This window comes from Ictalurus punctatus, chromosome 10, assembly GCF_001660625.3.
Source record: "Ictalurus punctatus breed USDA103 chromosome 10, Coco_2.0, whole genome shotgun sequence".
NCBI classification, from domain to species: domain Eukaryota; kingdom Metazoa; phylum Chordata; class Actinopteri; order Siluriformes; family Ictaluridae; genus Ictalurus; species Ictalurus punctatus.
In genome coordinates, this window is record NC_030425.2 from 30,355,001 (window position 1) to 30,374,440 (window position 19,440).

Genomic DNA, 19,440 nt, shown 5'->3' on the forward strand with positions numbered 1-19,440 from the left:
GCGTCACAACATCGTCAATACAGTGTCACTACATCATTAATATATCATCACTAAAGCGTCATGGCATCATCATTACATCATCAATACATCACTATATTATCAATACAGCATCACTGCAGTGTCAATACAACGTCAAAACAGTGTCACAACATCGTCAGTAAAGGGTCACTACATCATCACTACACCATTAATATATCATGACTACAGCGTCATGGCATCATCATTACATCATCAATATATCGTCACTACAGCATCATTACACCATTTCATCATCACTACATCATTACTACATCATCACTACATAATTACTACATTATCACTATATCAATTTACCGTCACTACATCACTATATCACCACTACAGCGTCAATACATCATTACTACATCACTATATCACCACTACAGCGTCAATACATCATTACTACATCACTATATCACCACTACAGCGTCAATACATCATTACTACATCACTATATCACCACTACAGCGTTACTATATCATTACTACATCACTATATCACCACTACAGCTTCAATACATCATTACTACATCACTATATCACCACTACAGCGTCACTACATTATCACTACATTAATTTATCGTCACTACATCATTACTACATCACTATATCACCACTACAGCGTCAATACATCATTACTACATCACTATATCACCACTACAGCGTCAATACATCATTACTACATCACTATATCACCACTACAGCATCACTACATTATCACTACATTAATTTATCGTCACTACATCATTACTACATCACTATATCACCACTACAGCGTTATTACATCATTACTACATCGTCATTATATCGTCACTACAGCATAACTACATTATTATTACATTGTACCTACATCAATACATCTTCACTACACCATCACTATATCGTATCTACACCATCACTACATCGTTACTACAACGTTACTATTTCATAATTACATCATTGGAGTGTCATCATCTCTACATCGTTTTATTCTTTACGTTGACATTTTTATAACATTTTTCCTCAGATTCTGCTCAGTATAGAAATGCATCACTTCCTGTCAGATTTTCTTTCTCTGTGCACAAGTTGCTATTTTTTACACTTCTCCATTAGCAAGGCATATTTCCTCAGCAAATACAACATGATATGTTTTTAAGTTTCCATGAGAACCGAGAGCTTATTTTAACAGCGCTGTAATTACTATTCCCGAATACAGAAATAGCACTTTGGCCAATTTACAGTTGAGCTGACAAGACTAATAGGAAAATTAAAACCTGAAATGATATTTTCTATCTTCAAAAAAGCAGAGAAAAAGAAACTTGAAAGTCAGAGGAACAATAAATTAAATCCTTAATATCCTTGTATTGAAAAGTTTTAAAAACCAAGTTAAAAACTTCCACTAACTAAAAATAAATATATAAATATATAACTTGTCAAAAACAAAAAAAAACCTAACAGTAGATTCAGTTGGATACGCCTGTAGGTCCGCTGAAATCTCTACTAAAATAATGTTGTCCTGATAATCAGGCCATAAGCCACGTCTCTGGTGATGCTGCTTTCAGAGGATTTAGAGATTATAATTGGGAAAGTGGAGGGAAAAAACTGGGTTTATGCCAAAAAACATGATTTCTAACACACTGAGACCTGATGATGGTGGACTGGGGGAACTTCTGCAGAACATCTGTCTTCAAATGTAAAATATAAGCAATGTTAGCGGTCATTCTTTCCTTAAGTAGATCATTTCCCCAAAGGCAACTTCTCACATGCAGGCAAGGATTAATCACCTGCATTACTTTTCTTTTCTTTTCCATTTACTCTAGTTTTGCATGAGTGTCATATCACAAAATATTTTACATTAAATGATCGTTTACAAATTCTTTATCCTCAAAGTATTGAACGAGATTTGATCAAGTTTCGAATGTAGAGATGTGCAGCAGGTTACATGTATTTATTTTCTAACCTCAGCAGAACCAGGAGACACGAGCTTGTTGAAGATCCCAGAGATGCAAAAACACTGACAGCAGCGCCATCTGGTGGACACACACAGTCTCTGCAACCATTAATACACAAACAACATTTATTATTATTATTATTATTATTATTATTATTATTATTATAGAAATATATATGTTCTAATAATAACAATAACTTTACCTCATCACTCTTTGGCTGTAGATGATGGATTAATCCCAGAGTGGAGAGACATTATTACATGGTGACGTCACTGTTAATCTGGATTTAATCTCAGAACCCAGTCTTTCAGCTAAAATGTTGGTTTCAGGGATTCTGAGGATCACTTTGCTCTCTTGCCTCGTCCTCTCCGTGGCTCTGTTTTTGCCCAAACTGTTTTTATCTGCAGGGAAGGAGAAGGTGGTTCTTCAGTCAGAGGGTAAGGGCACTGAAAAAAAACCCAAATCCTAAATCCTAATTGCTTTCCCAGCTCCCATCTCCATGCACTTCATTCTTCCTCTTAAATTCTGCCTCACTGTGGGTCAGGTGGTAGTGCGGTTTGCCCACGAATCGTAGGGTTGGCGGTTTGATTCCCGGTCCACATGACTCCACATGCCGATGCCGAAGTGTCTTTGGGCAAGACACTGAACCCCAAGTTGCTCCCGATGGCAGGCTAACACCTTGCATGGTTTATCTGCTGCCACTGGTGTGTGTGTGAATGAGACATTGTAAAGCGCTTTGTAAAACTGTTAAGGTTAAAAAGCACCATATAAATGTAGATCATTTAGAATTAAATCTGGTTTTAACTGTATTATATTAACAGAATGAATGATTTTGCGCTACAACAGCTTTAAAACGAAGAGTTATAACACTTCAGAATGTGAAACAGAGATAATACTGACAGCAGCGCCGGTCCTGGACCATTCAGTGCCCAAGGAGAGACTGATCCTCAATAGGCAATAGATGTACACACAAAAGTAAACATAATATAACTATATAACTTATATATATGTGTGTGTGTGTGTGTGTGTGTGTGTGTGTAACATTTGCATATGTACACAGTAAAGATACCTCAGACATGTACTGGAAAATTTGGTCTGATTTTGAAGGATTTTTTTTCCCAGAAACAGATTTTATTTTGATTTTTAACTTTTTTTCCTCAAAAAAAAAAAAAAAGTTCCTGGAGAAACTATTTACAGATTTGTTTAAGATTTATTGTCATTTCTTGTTGCAGCTAAACTTCCAGATCAGTAATGAACACTGAAGAGGAATGAAACGGAGATGATCAGTTTTATAAGCTTTTAGTGCAAAAAGAAAACATTTCAGCCATGAACACAACTCTGTGCTCTGTGCTCTGTGCTCTGTGCGTGTGTGCGTTTCAGCAGTTGGTCCAGGAAGCCTTCCTGCTTTAAGATATGGCCATGGTGCATCTGCAGGAGATGATCAGTGGACACCTGGATCATTTTATACAAGAAGTCAGACCCCTCAGACCTTCTCCCCGACGAAGACTTCTCGGAAATCTTCACTCCTCGCTCAAATCACTCCGATTTATGGCTTCGGAATTTTCCTCTACATCGTCTACATCTTCTACAAAGTAAATAAAATCTAAATAAAACTGAAGATTTTGATAAGGAGGGTGCCTGAGCGACGTGCTCATCTGCAGAACGCTGATTTGATCATTGTTACGGTCTTTGTGAGTTTTATACGTGGCCTCTTTAAATTTGACTTTATTTCCTCGACAGCTTACACGTGAAGACCGAGCTACAAACCAAACTCCTGGATCCTCCACCGCGGTTCCCGAACACACAGCACAGGAAATGCGTAAGTTTAAGCAGGTGATCAAATGTGAAATACAGAATTTACTGAATCATCTATTCAAATCATTTGAGAAACTGCTTACCATCAATCTCACAACACATCAATTCCACAAAGTCGTGGCACCTTCCACAAAGGACAAACTGAACAACATTCTAGACACCCCACTGCACAGAACACACAACAGAGAGCTTAAATAGGAACGCTAATCAAGCAGAAACACAGAACAGGTGAGTGTGAGTAAGGGTCATGTGACTCATCCTGGTCATGTGACTCATCCTGGTCATGTGACTAGTCCAGGGTGGCCATGTGGCCAAAACCAGCACTAGCATGATACACGCCTTTTAAAATAAGAGTATTTTCTACAAGAAATTATAATAATACTTAATAAAGTAAACTATTAGGAGCATTTAATTGTGTACAATTTGATCAAACACGTCACTGTAATTAGAAAGTTTGGATAATTTTTTTTTAACATTTCAAAATATAAAACTTCATCATCTTATATTCAGGTCAATATGAAAATGTTGTGGAAAATCAGACTTTCTACAACCCTAAATAATATTTAAACTAACCACAGACGTTATTTTAATCCTTAAAAATTATTTTAGTTTCTAGAAACAGTGTTTTTGACCAAATACTCAGCTGTAAAACTCCTCATCATAAAACAGCTGCTCGGTGCACTCGCAGTGCTGTTTCCATTCTTACTTCTTCATTAACCTCCTGATGCTGTTGCTTTCGCACATGATGAGCTTGATTCAAATCTTCTTGCAGCCTCGAGGGACTTTTATTCTGTTGTTAAACCCGGATTATAAAAGCACGAGCAGCTCAGCAGCCTCTGATACCAATTATCTGCAGGTCTTTAGGATAAGAACGGAGCTCTGTTCAACAGATGCACGGACTGGAGAAGACGTGTTATTTTACATCACAGTGGTCTGTAGAACCGGAGTCTGGAGCCCAGAGTCACTGAGTTTCAGACGCTGGAGTCAGTTAAGACTCAGAGTCAGTACATTATTCCTGTAGGACCTCAGTACATCTGTACACACTTGTGTAACTGTTGATTCCAGCTGAAGACGAGATGGTTCATCTACAGACCAGATTACAACAGATGGAAGGACAGCGAGAGAGGAGAACATCAAAATCTGTCCAAAGTCTTGCAAGGTAAAGAAACGTTTCTCTGAAAACGAAAGGTTTATCTAAATTTCTCACCTGAGCGATCTCAGAGCTCACAGAGGTCCAGGACGAGGGAAGAGGGACGATGTGTGTATACTGTATATCTCAGGAGGTTGCTCTGATCTTCATGTATTTTCCTGGTCACAGGTGTCGTAACTACAGAAGTGGACGAGAGACGAGAAAACTCCAGCATCTGAGGAAGATCACACACATGTTGGTGGAGGGACGGCCGCTGGAAGACGTCACTCCTGAGGTGGAAGCTGAGGAAACCCCGTATTCTGCAGACTGGGAGGGTAAAACATCGCACACTGACCTGATCAAGCTTCTAATGCCATTCTGTCTCTGAAGGTATTCTGAATCCAGGATCAGTGAATAAAGTCTTCACAGCTCAACATGACTGAACTAGTATTGGCTTATAGACACATTGCCACTCATCTGAAGAGCTTCCTTTACTCATGAACGTCTCAAATGATTTGAAAGACATCTTCATGAGCGTGTGATTTTGTCCTTTGCCTCCTCAGGATATCCAGAAGAGACTTTTCCTCGGTATGAGGTGCCACTTTGCAGACGTCGATACCCAAGTGTCATCTTGGAGGAGCCATACGGAGATGTTCCTTCACCTGAGGAACTGGCTGAAAGAATAGAGAGAGAAGATGAGGAGGATGAAAAGAATGAAGAAGAGACAGAAGAAGTGAAGGACAAGTCCAGTGAAGATGAAGATGGTCCTAAAGGGATGAAGGGTGATGGTGAACTCAAACAGACACACATAAGAAAAGGAGAAGAAACAGATGATAATGAAGATGATGCTGATGAAGAAGATTATAAACAGGATGAAGAGGAAGAGGAGGAAGTTGGTGAAGACCAACCATGTCTGGCTGATAATTCTACTGATGAAGAGGAGACACCAAATTTGGCAGGAAATCAGAACGAAGGAGAAACATCCAGCAGGAGAAGACAGATAACGTTCAGTAATCACAGGCACATCTTCCACTACCCAAAAGGAGGCGCTGTTGGCTGCAGTTATGAAGATGAGGAGGTGGAGGAAGACACTCCTGAAGATGATAGTGATGGTGATGATGATGATGATGATGATGTGGAGGAAGATAAGTGGGATGAAGATGATGATCTAAATAAGATGGAGATGGAGGAGGACAACCCACTGATGGAGGCCGAGCGTCTGGACTTCAGTACTCAGTTCACATGTGATCCTGAAGACCAGGAAGTCGATCTGATCGACTTCCTTCTCACATATAAACCTGAAGCTGTGATGAACTCTGAACAATCAGGAGAAGCTCCAGGGCTCAGGATGCGCTGCAAGAACATGAACAAAGGAAAACCAACCTGATCTTCCAACAGTGTCCAGAAATAACTCATCATTATTTATTTCATCCGGACTCTGATAATCATTTACTTTTACTGTAGCGTCAGAGAGTGTTTGTTTGTTTGTTTGTTTGTTTGTTTGTTTGTTCGTTTGTTTTTCCAGGAGTTTTTCGCAATAATTATGTTGGAAGGTGTGAGGTGTCAGAGACAGATGCAAGTGCAGGTGAACTTTATATAAAACAGGAAGACAATCTAAATCACAAAACTAAGGCGTGGTCATAAACAGGTGTGGGTTAGGCGTGGTTCGGGCGTGTCTCGGGTAATCTACAAACAAACTCAAAACCAGAGTCGTAGAATCTGTAACGTCAGCTGTATACATGAGGTGAATGTAAGTCACTGTGGGTAAGGACGTCTGCTGAATGAAATAAACTCTGTGTGACATGTTGAAGGAATAATGACTTAAATGATGTCATGTACAAAGTTATTTCCACATACTGTTTCTCTCATCATTAACAGCAGAAACAATCTGTGCACATTTAATACCTGCCCTTCAGTCGTGTTCATCTTAAATTAATAATTATTCATAAAAGAATGTGTTTGCATTGACTCCGCCTACTATTTGGGTAAAAACATTCCAAATGTCATATTTATTAAAGCAAACTTGCTGGTGTGAGAAACACAATCCTTCGTGTGTTCCATTAAATAAACTTTTAATTTGTGTAACTGCTTTTACACCAAAATCTTTCGAACCTTTTAGTGAATCGTGGCTTTTGTGTTTTACAGTGAAATTCTGGATTGTCGCTGAATATTAATGAGGAGCAGCTCAAATAAACCTGTTGCGAAGGCATGTGGTGTGCCACGCCCGAACTCACGGCATCGTGTGTGTTATATTCTTTAACATGCTACGACATGTTTCTTCTCTGTAGCACATCTTTTAAACCCGTTTCTTATTAAACATCTTCTTCTGGCAGTCAGAGCGCTGGCACTGTGACTTCACGACTAAACACTAAGTAAGATTTTATCTGGATTTCTTTCTGTACTGTTAGAAAATAACCTTTAAAATGCAGTCGAGGTTCATTTATTTATTTATTAGATCTTCCATGACATCTCCTGCTCCCAGCTTCCTCGGTCTCTTCACTCCTGCGTCACAGTGTGATGGTCAGAGCTGAGAAGTGCGGTGTGATGATCAGAGCCGAGAAGTGCGGTGTGATGATCAGAGCCGAGAAGTGCGGTGTGATGATCAGAGCCGAGAAGTGCGGTGTGATGGGATGTTTCTTGCTGGTATTTGTTTGATTCCAGCACTAATCCTCGACAGGACGTGAACTCAGAAAAGCTGATGGTGGAATTGAATGAAAACGCAGAACAGCTGAGGAACATTAGAGGTTTCCCTTTGTAAAACATCGTTAGTTTTATTGTTTAGATTGAATTTAGTCTAACGCTCTGAAGGTATTAAACACTTATTACCTACATAAATAGTTTAAAATGTGAATTTCTGACACTATACGTGTGCGTTGCGGTGAGCGAGGTGAGACGTGAGTCAGCTGTAAATCACAGTGATGTTTAAGACAGATTTAATCCAGGACCTGAACACAGACTGATTAAATTTACATTTTACAGGGAATGTTTGAATATTTCAGTAATGGCCCGAGCGTTCTTGTGTTCCTTTTCTTCTTTGTTCTTGTCTTTGATTTTGGTGAAAGAGGGAATTGGGATTGTGGAGTGATGGACAGAATCATTTCTCTGAAGTGTCCTAACTGCTGATTTTCTCTTTCTCTTCCTGCATAATACTATTACAGAGAATACAAACATGTTTAATATATATATAAATATATAAATAATATTTGAGTTTAATATTAGACAGCAGTAGCACTGTTTTTTCTTCCTCGGTGTATACAGTGTGTTGGTTCATGTAGTTTGAGTCTCGGCCTCGGCGTACAGTGGACTGAGGGTCTGATATCTTTTGTACACATTTCTGTGTAACAACACGTTTGTGAACGCTCCGACTTCATGACGTTTTCAGGTGGAGGTATAGTCACGAGGTTGGCTGTTTGAAATGTCTTTACTGTGACAGGAAGTGATTTTTGGTTAAGAAACAATCTATCAAAGTGACACCAGTATAGTTTATTCTTTATGCTATATTGTGACATTAGCTATGTTTGCGGCTTAAAAAGAGCAATTTAAATATGTGTATCATTGAGACACATATAATGTGTGTATATACTGTATATATTTAAATGTTCTTTATGCTATAAAACAAATGTGATTCTGTTTCCAATATGCTCCACAATATTTTTAAAAAATCTCGTTCATGAAAATAAAAATGTATAAATTGATTAATTATCTGATTGATTCATTAATTAAGTACTTAATTGACTTGTTTATTGATTAATTAGGCTGTTATTTGTTAGAAATAAATAAATAGATATACACAAAATATGTTTGTTTGCGTGTTCACCAAAGTGCCCGTGTCCCAGTGACCCAGTGACCCAGTGTGTTCAGATTTAAACCGGTTCTGATTTGTGTACCAGCTGCTATTTACACCTCAATTATAGGCAAGTTTCAGGATTTATTCAGTAAATTTATTTTCTGTTTGTTGTAATTTATTCTTTCACTGAGATACACACTGACAAGGACTGAGAACACACACACACACACACACGCACACACACACACGCACGCACACACACACACACACACACAAGCACACACGCACACACACACGCACACACACACACAACAGCAACACTCAGGATAAAGTGCACTGTTCAGACCGAGTCGTGCATCTGTGTGTTTACTGTTTACACAGCTCTCAGTTTAAATGCCATTAAGCACTGCTTCTGTCTTCAGGTATTTTTCAGTGTTGAGTGTTGAGTTCATGTGGTGTTGAATAAAACCACAGCAGCGAGATGAATGATCTATAAATACATAAATAAAATAGAAATACAAAACACATCACACAGACGGCATGAGGCTGTTATAAAGCATTGCGATGACACGTTACATGGCTGAAGTTAGTCATAAACACACACACACACACACACACACACACACACACACACTCATGTTCAATATTACTTTACAAAATTAGAATAAGTCCAACATTAAGATGTTAGAATGACGGAGTATATAAAGTGATATTAGGCCTCGTTAGGAAGTGCTCAGTGGTGACGTTAGCGTGTTCAGCGTTAGCGTTACTCAGAAAACTGCAGTTAATCCAGCGATGAGACTGACGATGAGATTTCACCGCTAATACAAACGCATGTGCTGTAGCATTGAAGTTACACAATATTTCATTTTAACATGAAAATTTAACATCAAAAAGAATTGGTGGGTCGGTCTTTGTGCTTTTTCCCTCAGCGCCACCCCAAAAAGCAGAAAGAAGCTCTCCCAGGTCCGGAGCGCGGTCAGTCTGAGCTCCTGTGTGCTCTCGCAGGGGTTTGAGTTAAATCAGGACTCCTACAGGTCACTGAAGTCCTTCTGAGGGAATCAGGACGTCCTCTCACACGTCCACTTGTCTTAGGAGTTACTGAGTTACTCACAGGCCAGTTTACTGTCGAAGCTGGACAGAGCGATGGCGAAGGCCTGCAGCGCACACATGGGGTAGTTGTAGTCCATAGTGAAGACGTCCTCGGCCACTCGGCCAAACTGCATCACGATATAATCCGCTAAACACACAAAGTAGAAACCATTTATTGATGTGGATATATTACAAATACAATGTTTAAAACATTTAAACTGTAAAAACCAGTTCATAATTTTACGCCTACATTTTACACCCCATTTTACAGTGAATGACAGGAACATTCTTCACACTGGCATGTTTTAGTCATTTACTTGAAATCAGCTTTTAAAAAAGAATGGGGGAACTGATTTTTAAACAGTTTTCAACTGACACAGTTCTATAAGTGATGGTATGAGTTACAGTGAAATATAACTCACAGCAGCTCAGATCTCAGACCATCATCTCATCTCCTTTAAATACGTATTGATCATAATATGTCCACCTCACCTCACTAACGTACATTCAAGTAAAACGTACATTCACGTCAGATACTGCACAGAGCTTCATCAATAACCTCCCAGAGACATCAATTAGATTTGGATCACCGTCTGATCCGATAGAACTCGATCAGGAGACTGAATGCTTAGAGTCAACGCTCCGCTACACGCTAGATAGAGCGGCTCCACTCAAAAGAAAATTAATTAGAGAGAAAAAGCTAGCACCCTGGTATAACGATCAAACGCGAACCTTAAAACAGACCACTCGACAATTAGAACGTAAAGCGTCAAACCAAACTGGTAGCATTTCAAACAGCGTGGAAGGAGAGTCTACTGAACTACAGAAAATCTCTTAGTGATGATAGAAAAGTCTCTCGCTCCACCTTAATAGGAGAAAACAAAACAATTCGAGATTTCTATTCAACACAGTAGCAAAATTAACTAGGAATAAAACCCCTACAGAAAGAAGCACACAATCACAATCATTACACAGCAGCAATGTGGGAACGTGTGAGGAACGTGTGAGGGAACATAAACCTCGAGGAGAGTGTTGAGGGAGGGGGGTGCTGCAAGGTCTTGTATGAGAGCACATTGAGTTACAGGAAGCCAGTGGAGGAGATGAAGAGGGGTGTGACATGGGTTCTTTTGGGCTGGTTGAAGACGAGGCGTGCTGCTGCATTCGGAATCATCTGAAGGGGTTTGATGGAGCTGCTGGAAGACCCGAGAGCATTGCGTTGCTGTAGTCCAGTTTTGATATGACAAGAGCCTGGACTAGAATTAGACGTTGGATGCTTATCAACTTCCTCTTACTTAATTCTGATAAGACAGAAGAACTTGTACTAGGACCACGTGTAGCTAGAAGTAATCTTTCCGATCTCACAGTAACTCTGGATGGACTTTCTGTTTCATCATGTGCAGCAGTAAAAGACCTCGGAGTGATTATTGACTCCAGTCTATCATTTGATGCTCATGTAGATAATATTACTAGGATAGTCTTCTTTCATCTCAGAAATATTTCTAAGATAAGAAACATATTGTCACTACATGATGCAGAAATACTAGTTCATGCTTTCGTCACCTCTAGACTAGATTACTGTAATGCCTTACTGTCTGGATGTTCCAATAGGAATATAAACAAGCTCCAGTTAGTCCAGAATGCAGCTGCTAGAGTCCTAACTAGAACCAGAAGATACGACCATATCACACTGATATTATCCACACTGCATTGGCTCCCAGTGAAATTTCACACTGATTATAAAATACTATTATTGAATGATAAAGCACTGAATGGTCTCGCGCCACAGTACCTGAGCGACCTTTTGGTCTTTTGTGATCCGCCACGCCTACTTCCATCAAAAGGTGCAGGCTGTTTGTTGGTATCTGGAATAGTGAAGGCTACAGCAGGGGGAAGAGCTTTCTCTTATAGAGCCCCACAGTTATGGAACAGTCTTCCAGTTAGTGTTCGGGACTCAGACACAGTCTGAAAACATATTTCTTTGCTCAAGCTTTTTGGGAATCATTTTTTTCTTAGGTAAAGGAGCAGATCTAGAGGCTCACAGGTACAGAGTGTTGTGGTGAACTGGGATAATTTACGACTCATTTTAATTAATTGAGGGAACATCCAGTTACATTTCATCTGTGAACAGAAACTATCACACCTATCCTGATCTGATGCACAGTCATACTATTAATCCCAGTTTCTCCACAGTGTCTTTAAGGTTATATTATTATTACAGTTGGGGTTTTTTAAAGTTACAAACAGCAGCTCTAAGTTGAACAGACTTGTGTTATAAATTGAAGACACTTTAAAAGCTTTATAAGTTCTTCTGGAAGGTGAGACTCTTCTCAGTATTTATGTGTGAGAGCGTGATTCCTACCTGTGACATCAAAAAAGCTGATGAGGTGAAGTGAGAGACGCTGAAGTGTAAATGAATGTTAATGTTAATCTTGGCCTCAGTGTTAACGGTTAAAGACCTGGTGGTGTCTCCGAAACCAAAACCTCCCGAATGTAATTGTTAGTTGAAAGACTTTTCTGAACTCACGGTCATTGTCATGAATGATCTGGAAATTCTTCACCGAGGCTTGAGTGACCCTGCCATGGAAGTTCAGCACATACGACTGAGTGTCATCGTTCCACACCGGAGTCTTGTTGTGGAGCTCGATCACGCTCTCCGTGCTCTTGTTCTGCCAGCGAGCCAACAGAGTTTCATGCTCCTGCAGTAAACAGGACAAATGTGAGACAGATGTGAGACAGATTTGAAACAGATGTGAGACAGATGTGAAATTGATGTGTGAGAGACATAGGGCAGATGTGAGACAGACGTGAGACGGATTTGAGACAGACACAAGCCAGATGTGAGACAGCTGTGAGACAGAAGTGAGACAAATGTGAGACAGATGTGGAGGGATTTGGATTTTTTTGGTCAGGTACTAACACTAATAATTCCCTGTAAATCTGTACATTTTATTAAAAATAAGGCAAGGCTCACATTTCGAGGTCTAATGCAGACTCTTTCATGATCCATGTTCATTCCCGGAATAATGACGCTCATCTTCCGTGGACCTTTAAACCCCAACACGTTGGTCTCCTGAAGAAAATGTAAAAAAAAAAAAAAAAAGTTTAAAGGATTGTCATACCAGAAGTCGCCTCCAGGGGTCTCACTGCTTCAGCACACTGCCTTCACTGTGTGTACGTGTGCTATTCACTACAGGACAAAATTATTGGCACCCATCAGGAAATTAAGCAAAAATGATACCTGAATATTAATAAAATAAAATGCAATGAGTGATATTTGAAGTTTAAATATGACACATAGGGATGCTGTAGTTTTATTTTACCACAATATCGAAATAATTCCAACACAGAGTCTCTTCCTGTAACGAGGTTGGAGACACCTGTATGTGTTATAGCCATTACCTGACTCGCACAAGTCAACAATCATCTGTATATTTTGTATAAAAGTGCCTTTATTTTCCACACAATGATGGAGAAGGGATTTTACATGTGTGCAGCCTCATATTTAGCTCGGGGAAACAGGAAATGGTCAAACACAATGATACCAGAGTTCTCTCAGACTATAGAGAACAATAAAAATAGAGATTTATTTTCCCAAGAAGAAGAATTTGTTTGCTTTTATTTGAGATTTTTGATAAAAATGACTAAACAAAAAAGTCCTAACGGACTGACTTTATTTAGAGTAAAGGCAGAGTAAAGGAAAAAAATCATTTTGGTCTGGTTCTTTGAAGCTCGCTAAGAAATATCAAGTGAAATTCACTCACATAGCAGATAGCTGCTAACTCCTGACGCAGGTTGCTGGCCTCTAAGCTGGACGTGGTCTTCACCGGGTTCGTCCCGCTGTCGTAAACTGTAAACTTGGTGCCCATGAGGTTCGACCTGAGGATCAGATGAGGATCAGATGGAGGATCAGATGGAGCAGAACATCGACTCTTCAGTTCTCTGTGATTTTAACCTCATTTCTCCTTCAGAAATAAACCCTAACGGAGCAGAAAATGAATGTTCTAATTAGGCTACTCTTAAAAATAACGCACTTTCCTTAGAGTTGTGAATAATGAATAAGATGATGAATACCTCATTCCCGTATAAAAAGCTGTGGCTGTAAGTGAACCACGTCTCCTCAAAAACACATCCCAGGAATAATAAGTGTTCTGTAATAAAGATCCGTGTGTGTGCAAGAGAAAACACCTAAACACCACGTTAAATCCATCCCATAATAACCCTGAAGCCTGAAGGTCTGACTTTTAAAGCAGCTGCTTAACTTTAAGAAGATTTCCACCGTTCACACTTTCAAATCCTGTTAAACTTCTCATTCTGAACTAATCAAGTCATTTGTGTAAAGTAATGAAAATGTTTCACGTTTTAAACGTTCAAGAAACGACTTAAACAACGCCGAGATCATCTCTACACCTTCATTAAAACACCAGCAATCATGAATATGCATGAAATATGCAAATATACAGGTATGTATGTCATTGGTGCTATTTCTATCTATCTATCTATCATTTTAAACCATTAACAATAAAATAAACAGGAATATGCATGAAATATGTGTCATTGGTGCTATTTCTATCCTATCTGCCTGTCTGTCTGTCTGTCTGTCTGTCTGTCTGATTGTCTGTCTATTTACACAGATTCCAACTGTATGAAATCTGACTCTAATTATTCGAGAGCATTTCAGTTCTCCTGGATATTTCATTTTAAATCATTACAAATCTTCTGTGTAGAAAAATTAATTACGTAATATTTTTCTTTAATGCCCAAGAACGACTAAAAAGTCTGAGAAACATCTCTACTCCTTTACCCTCATTAAAACGAACAGGACATGAATATACATGAATTATGCGAATTTGAAAAACCCCTAATATCGCTAGCAATGTTTTTTTTGTTTTGTTTTTTTTTACATCAAATTTAAATTAGCTAGCTTAGCATGAGGCTTCTGCGACAACTATTTTCACTTTTATCATTTTCTATGTGACTTTAACTTTGACCCAAACACTGAGTTTTAAAGAATCAGATTCAGCATCCAAGAGAAGTTTTATTTCACCGATTTATTTATTTACTTATTGATTGTTTGATTGATTGATTTAACATGATAGAGGCTGAATGTGATTCAATGAGTCTCTCGAAGTCCTTTAAGGAAGTGAGATTAAAAAGGACACAGTAAAGGTCATCAGGCCGTAACAGAGGTGTGTGTGGATGAGGAGCGACAGGATGAAGGTCGACTGTCCATCTTAATCCACGGCCTCGATCGCTGAGATCAGTCCAAGTGGGAAAGTGGAGTGGCGAGAGAAGAGAGAACGGTTTAAACAGTTAAATAGTTTAGGACCAGCGGCAGGTAGAGACGCTTGTGTGTGTGTGTGTGTGTGCGTGTGGTTGTCTGTGCGGGCATGGTGTGTGTGTGCGTGCGTGTGTGTGTGTGTGTGTGTGTGTGTGTGTTTGACTGAGTCCAGGTTTGTGTAATCAGTAATTGGGTGATCTTGAACATGTGTGTGATGGGAAATGAATGCTGTTGTGATGCTGTGGTGGATTCTGGGAAACGAGGTCCATGGTCCAGGTCCTACAGCATGAAGGATGAAGCTGAAGTACTGGGGTCCAGGTTTGTTTTGTAGTTTCCTAACAGCAGTGTTCTTTTAATTCATATACTGCTGGATTATATTGGTGTTATGAATCTCTCGGGAAAAGATCATCTGCGAATACCTTCACACGAAAAGGAGGATAACTCTTAAGTCTTTAGCAATGTTTATAAAATATATACACAGGTATTTATAAGACATTAATGATCGTAAGCATTGCCTTCAGGTTAGATTTATCCTTAGATACAGTTATATACTACAAACATTCACATTTACAGCTGATAGGTATTGCATGGCCGGGTCACATGATTGACAGCAGCGTCTCCGTGGTAACGTGGACAGCACTAGTGCTGAAAGAAGTTAAGAATGAGAGCCTCTACAGGACAAGTGGTGAGTCAGCAGCATCGCAGGCTGTGTTGGTGGCTTTGTGCGTATTTCTAGAGGCGGTGATTCAAAAAACAGACGGAAAATAATGTCTGACAGCTGCGACGCCTCGTCACGCTGGTTTAACGAGCTACGCTGATTAGCATGATATCACACTGCAGACGGGAATAACTGACGAGTTTATCCTGTCTCATATTACTGCATTCTGTTATGATGATCCAGACTTAGACACGCCCACATTTCCATATATGGTCCTAGTAGTACACCCACTCAGAGCTGTCCCTTTATCGTTTTTCTGCTCCGAACGTTATTTCGGTTCTATCAGCAGTTCTAATCGTTCATGCTGGTCCTAGTTTCTATCAGTTAGAGTGTTTGTGGTTTGCTTTGTGTTGATCTGCTTGTGTTTTAACTCCTGATTTGTCTCAGAAACCTTCACAAGACAAGTCTGGTCCATCATCCCGAGGTTCTCTCTCAGCAGAGGAACGTGTTCTTTCAACCTGCCTGAGTTTCCCGATGAAGCTCTCGCCGCCTCTCGACAGGTCAGTGGGGTCGATGGAGATCAGGTAGTTGGATGTTTTGCTCTTCTTTCTTTTTCTCCCTGCTAAAAGGAACATCTACAACGAGGGATGATTTTAATGAACCACTGAACAACAGCTCAGTTATATTAAAAATATGAAAATATCAAGCAGCTCTGGAGATAAGTGGCATGACCGATGGTGTAAAACATGGTACAGACATTTCGTCTTCATCACACCAAAACATGGGAGAGATTTTACTACCTATCCGAGGCACTGTTCTATCCTAAACTAAATCCTATCATTGGAAGTAGAGATGTTAGCGCGCTATTTTCACACACTACTGTACAGTATATAACACCACATCCTGTCTGCAAAGAGGTAAATAAACCCTTCATTTATTCTGCAAGCACTAAGCGCTCCATAACATCTAAGTCAAGTTTTTAGTCAGCTAATGAATATTCATGAACATTAGGAAGCTGCTTTGTGAATATTAATGACATTGGAGCATCTGAGTGAAAATGAGTGAGTTGGAGAAACAAAAATGCACTTGAGATGTGTTACATACAAAGTATTTGTAAAAAGAAATAAAAATAATAATAATAATAATAATAATAATAATAATAATAATAATAATTTAAAGTGATAAATAGTTAAATATTGCATGTTTAAAAGTATTGGCACATGAATATTTTCCTGTTTAAACATAAACAGGAGTAATCACTTTCTGATGAATTAAAATGGCTCGTTCTTCATTTTAAAGCCAAATCATTTATCAGGTCAAATTTGATCTCGCGGCTGGTAATCACTGTCTCTGACTCTTGATCTAAAATGAGAAATGAAGTGTTTCTATTTCTGTCCAGTCGTGTAATTACGGGAACACAACATGGCTGTAGGCCTTCAAACCAAATAAATCCAAAGCTCTTTGATCAAACGCAGAATAAAGAGAAATGGACGACTTTACTGACCTTCTTGCCGTCTTCTCTTTCAAGATGGAGGTAGTAGGTGGGGTACATGCCCCGGTCCATTCCTTTTTTATCCCGTGTGATTCTGCATTTGATGGTCACGCCCTGCGGTGCTGGCCTCAAGGTGAACTCCTCCAGATCGCCCACATCGATGGATGGCTCGTTGGTCACCGGTGTCGAAGCTGAAGCTGCTTCCTGACAGATTGGAATACAGACAGTTTTATATATATATTTATATTTACATAAACAGCTTGATTCAGTCCAAAGCCAGTGCACGAGGCAGAGGAGAACATACAGCTGTGTGCAGTGTGACATTTTTAGCCACATAGCTGAATCCAGGGCAGAGGAAGTGCTGCTGCGTCCCTAAAGACAGAAATGTGAAGACTCGTGACTAAAAGAAGGAGCAGTGACGTCTGCAGTGGACTGGAGAGGATCTGTGTGTCATCTAATACACTAACACACACACACACACACACACACACACACACACACACACACACAGTGGTCCTTAATCCTTTCAAATGTAACTTCTTACGTCTCTAAACACACTTCCATCTGTGACCCGAGCAGAGTTCACCCGTGAACACGATGACTGGCGTGATTAAACACACAGATGAGCTGAGCAGCGTGAGTCCGAGGCGCTGTGGTCTACTGTACCTTGCTGGACTTCTTGCTGGTGGCCGAGCCTGGTCTGGTGTTACTGTTGAGTTGAGAAGAACTGGAGCTCACTTCATCATCATCATCATCTTCTTCCTCATCAAAATTCATGCTGCTGGAGATTCCTGTAGAAAGATCGAGAGCTTCTCGTGTCATAATCACCAAACATCAGCTTCACAAGCAGATAAACCTGCAAACTTCACACTGGGTAAGCTGACATTTTCAAGAAACATCAATCTGCTTCTTCTATGCTCCTGCTTGACAAGACAATAAGAACCCACTGCTAGCACACTGTTTATCTAAGAATGAAAGAGAATACAGTAACTTCACCTCGTGTACAGTCGCGTCACTTGTTGCTCGTGTTAATGTGGTGTTAATGTGAGACGGTTAGTTGATTAGCAGTGTTTTTATACTTTTGACTTTTAGCTATACCTAGCATAAACTTTGCTCTATTTTTCATGTTTTAGGTTTTTTTTTAGTTCATGGCCCTTTTTTATCAAAACAATCTGTTCCCCAAGAGGAACATCTGCATCGTTTCTCACTGATTCCTACATCTTAAATCCCTACAGTGACATTTATCCTCTACAGGTTTCTCAGAGTGTGAGCACGCGGTCAGTCTTGTACCTTTCTTGAGCATTGTGACCCGCAGGTCCTGCTTGCTCTGAGCCTGAGACACGGTTTTGCTCTGGACCTCAGCGTCGCTGTCTTGTCCAGCGGAATGTCCCACTGTGAGAATCTGGATTGGGCTGCTCAGGTCCTGGGCCTCGTCCTGGAACACCGCTGGTCCATGAGTTCCTGCGGTACGACCATAACACGGACGCATGACCACCTGATGGTCAGCCTCGAGGCCTGATGGGTTCTCATGTAGAACACACACACATGCTGAGACAAATGCACACACGCATGCACGCATGTCTTCATGCATTGTCTCATGCTGAGACACGGAGACACATGCGGGAAACAAAGTCCAAAGAACGTAACACTGATTACTGCTGTACATCTCTGACCTTCACACGTATCTTCTCACCGCATCCTGATGCTTTCAAATGCTAATGCGCTCTCAGCTAATCGATTAGCGTGCTCTTTTGTGAGATTCTCGTGTCAGCGGGGATTTTGTGTTTCTCTCAGTTAGTCTACATGCAGCAGAGAAACACTCGGTCCGTAATGTTCCTGTCCGGCAGTTGCTCAATCACTTCAGACCTCAATTACGCCTCCAATCAAGTCATTACATGTTAAAAGAGCAGGCCTGGTGCTGGTCTCTGAAACACGACACAGACATGCAGGGACTCGGCCTTGAGCTCTATCTGGAGGACATCTTACTTCAAAAGTAGTGATGTGACTGCAGGATAATTGGTGTGGCATTTAGAGAATAATTACCACCAACATGGCTGCTGTTCCTGACAGAAGATCTAACAGCGACTGGAAAAAAACAACTCAATTTAATGAGGCGCACATGACTCGAGTAAAGATTATGATTATGATTTTTTTTTTAAAGAGGAAAAAATAAAAGATTGAGAAACAGACAAGACAGGACGGTCCAAATATTCACGACTAAAATCTGATTTCTGAAAAACA

The 19,440-nt window shown here is 40.0% G+C and overlaps 2 protein-coding genes across 4 annotated transcripts in view; one reads left to right on the forward strand and one right to left on the reverse strand.

Annotated features, from left to right (window-relative positions):
* Nucleotides 1–2,172: 2,172 nt before the first annotated feature.
* ric3a (RIC3 acetylcholine receptor chaperone a) lies at nt 2,173–6,279 on the forward strand. The gene is made up of 6 exons (XM_053683070.1): nt 2,173–2,385; nt 3,329–3,540; nt 3,689–3,767; nt 4,829–4,922; nt 5,082–5,227; nt 5,456–6,279. Exons 1-6 carry the CDS (start codon nt 2,265–2,267, stop codon nt 6,277–6,279), a joined length of 1,476 nt encoding a protein of 491 aa, XP_053539045.1. The 5' UTR covers nt 2,173–2,264.
* A 2,532-nt stretch (nt 6,280–8,811) lies between these two features.
* Nucleotides 8,812–19,440, reverse strand: part of tub (TUB bipartite transcription factor) — a 55,917-nt gene continuing 45,288 nt past the window's right edge. For all 3 annotated transcript variants that reach the window (XM_017478903.3, XM_017478900.3, XM_017478901.3), the window contains 8 exons: nt 18,490–18,660; nt 17,866–17,990; nt 17,212–17,403; nt 16,230–16,342; nt 13,533–13,647; nt 12,743–12,841; nt 12,296–12,467; nt 8,812–9,919 (listed from right to left, as the gene is read on the reverse strand). In XM_017478903.3, coding sequence (XP_017334392.1) covers nt 9,786–9,919; nt 12,296–12,467; nt 12,743–12,841; nt 13,533–13,647; nt 16,230–16,342; nt 17,212–17,403; nt 17,866–17,990; nt 18,490–18,660 — 1,121 coding nt within the window. In that variant the 3' untranslated portion in view covers nt 8,812–9,785. The remainder of the gene's footprint in view (nt 9,920–12,295; nt 12,468–12,742; nt 12,842–13,532; nt 13,648–16,229; nt 16,343–17,211; nt 17,404–17,865; nt 17,991–18,489; nt 18,661–19,440) is intronic.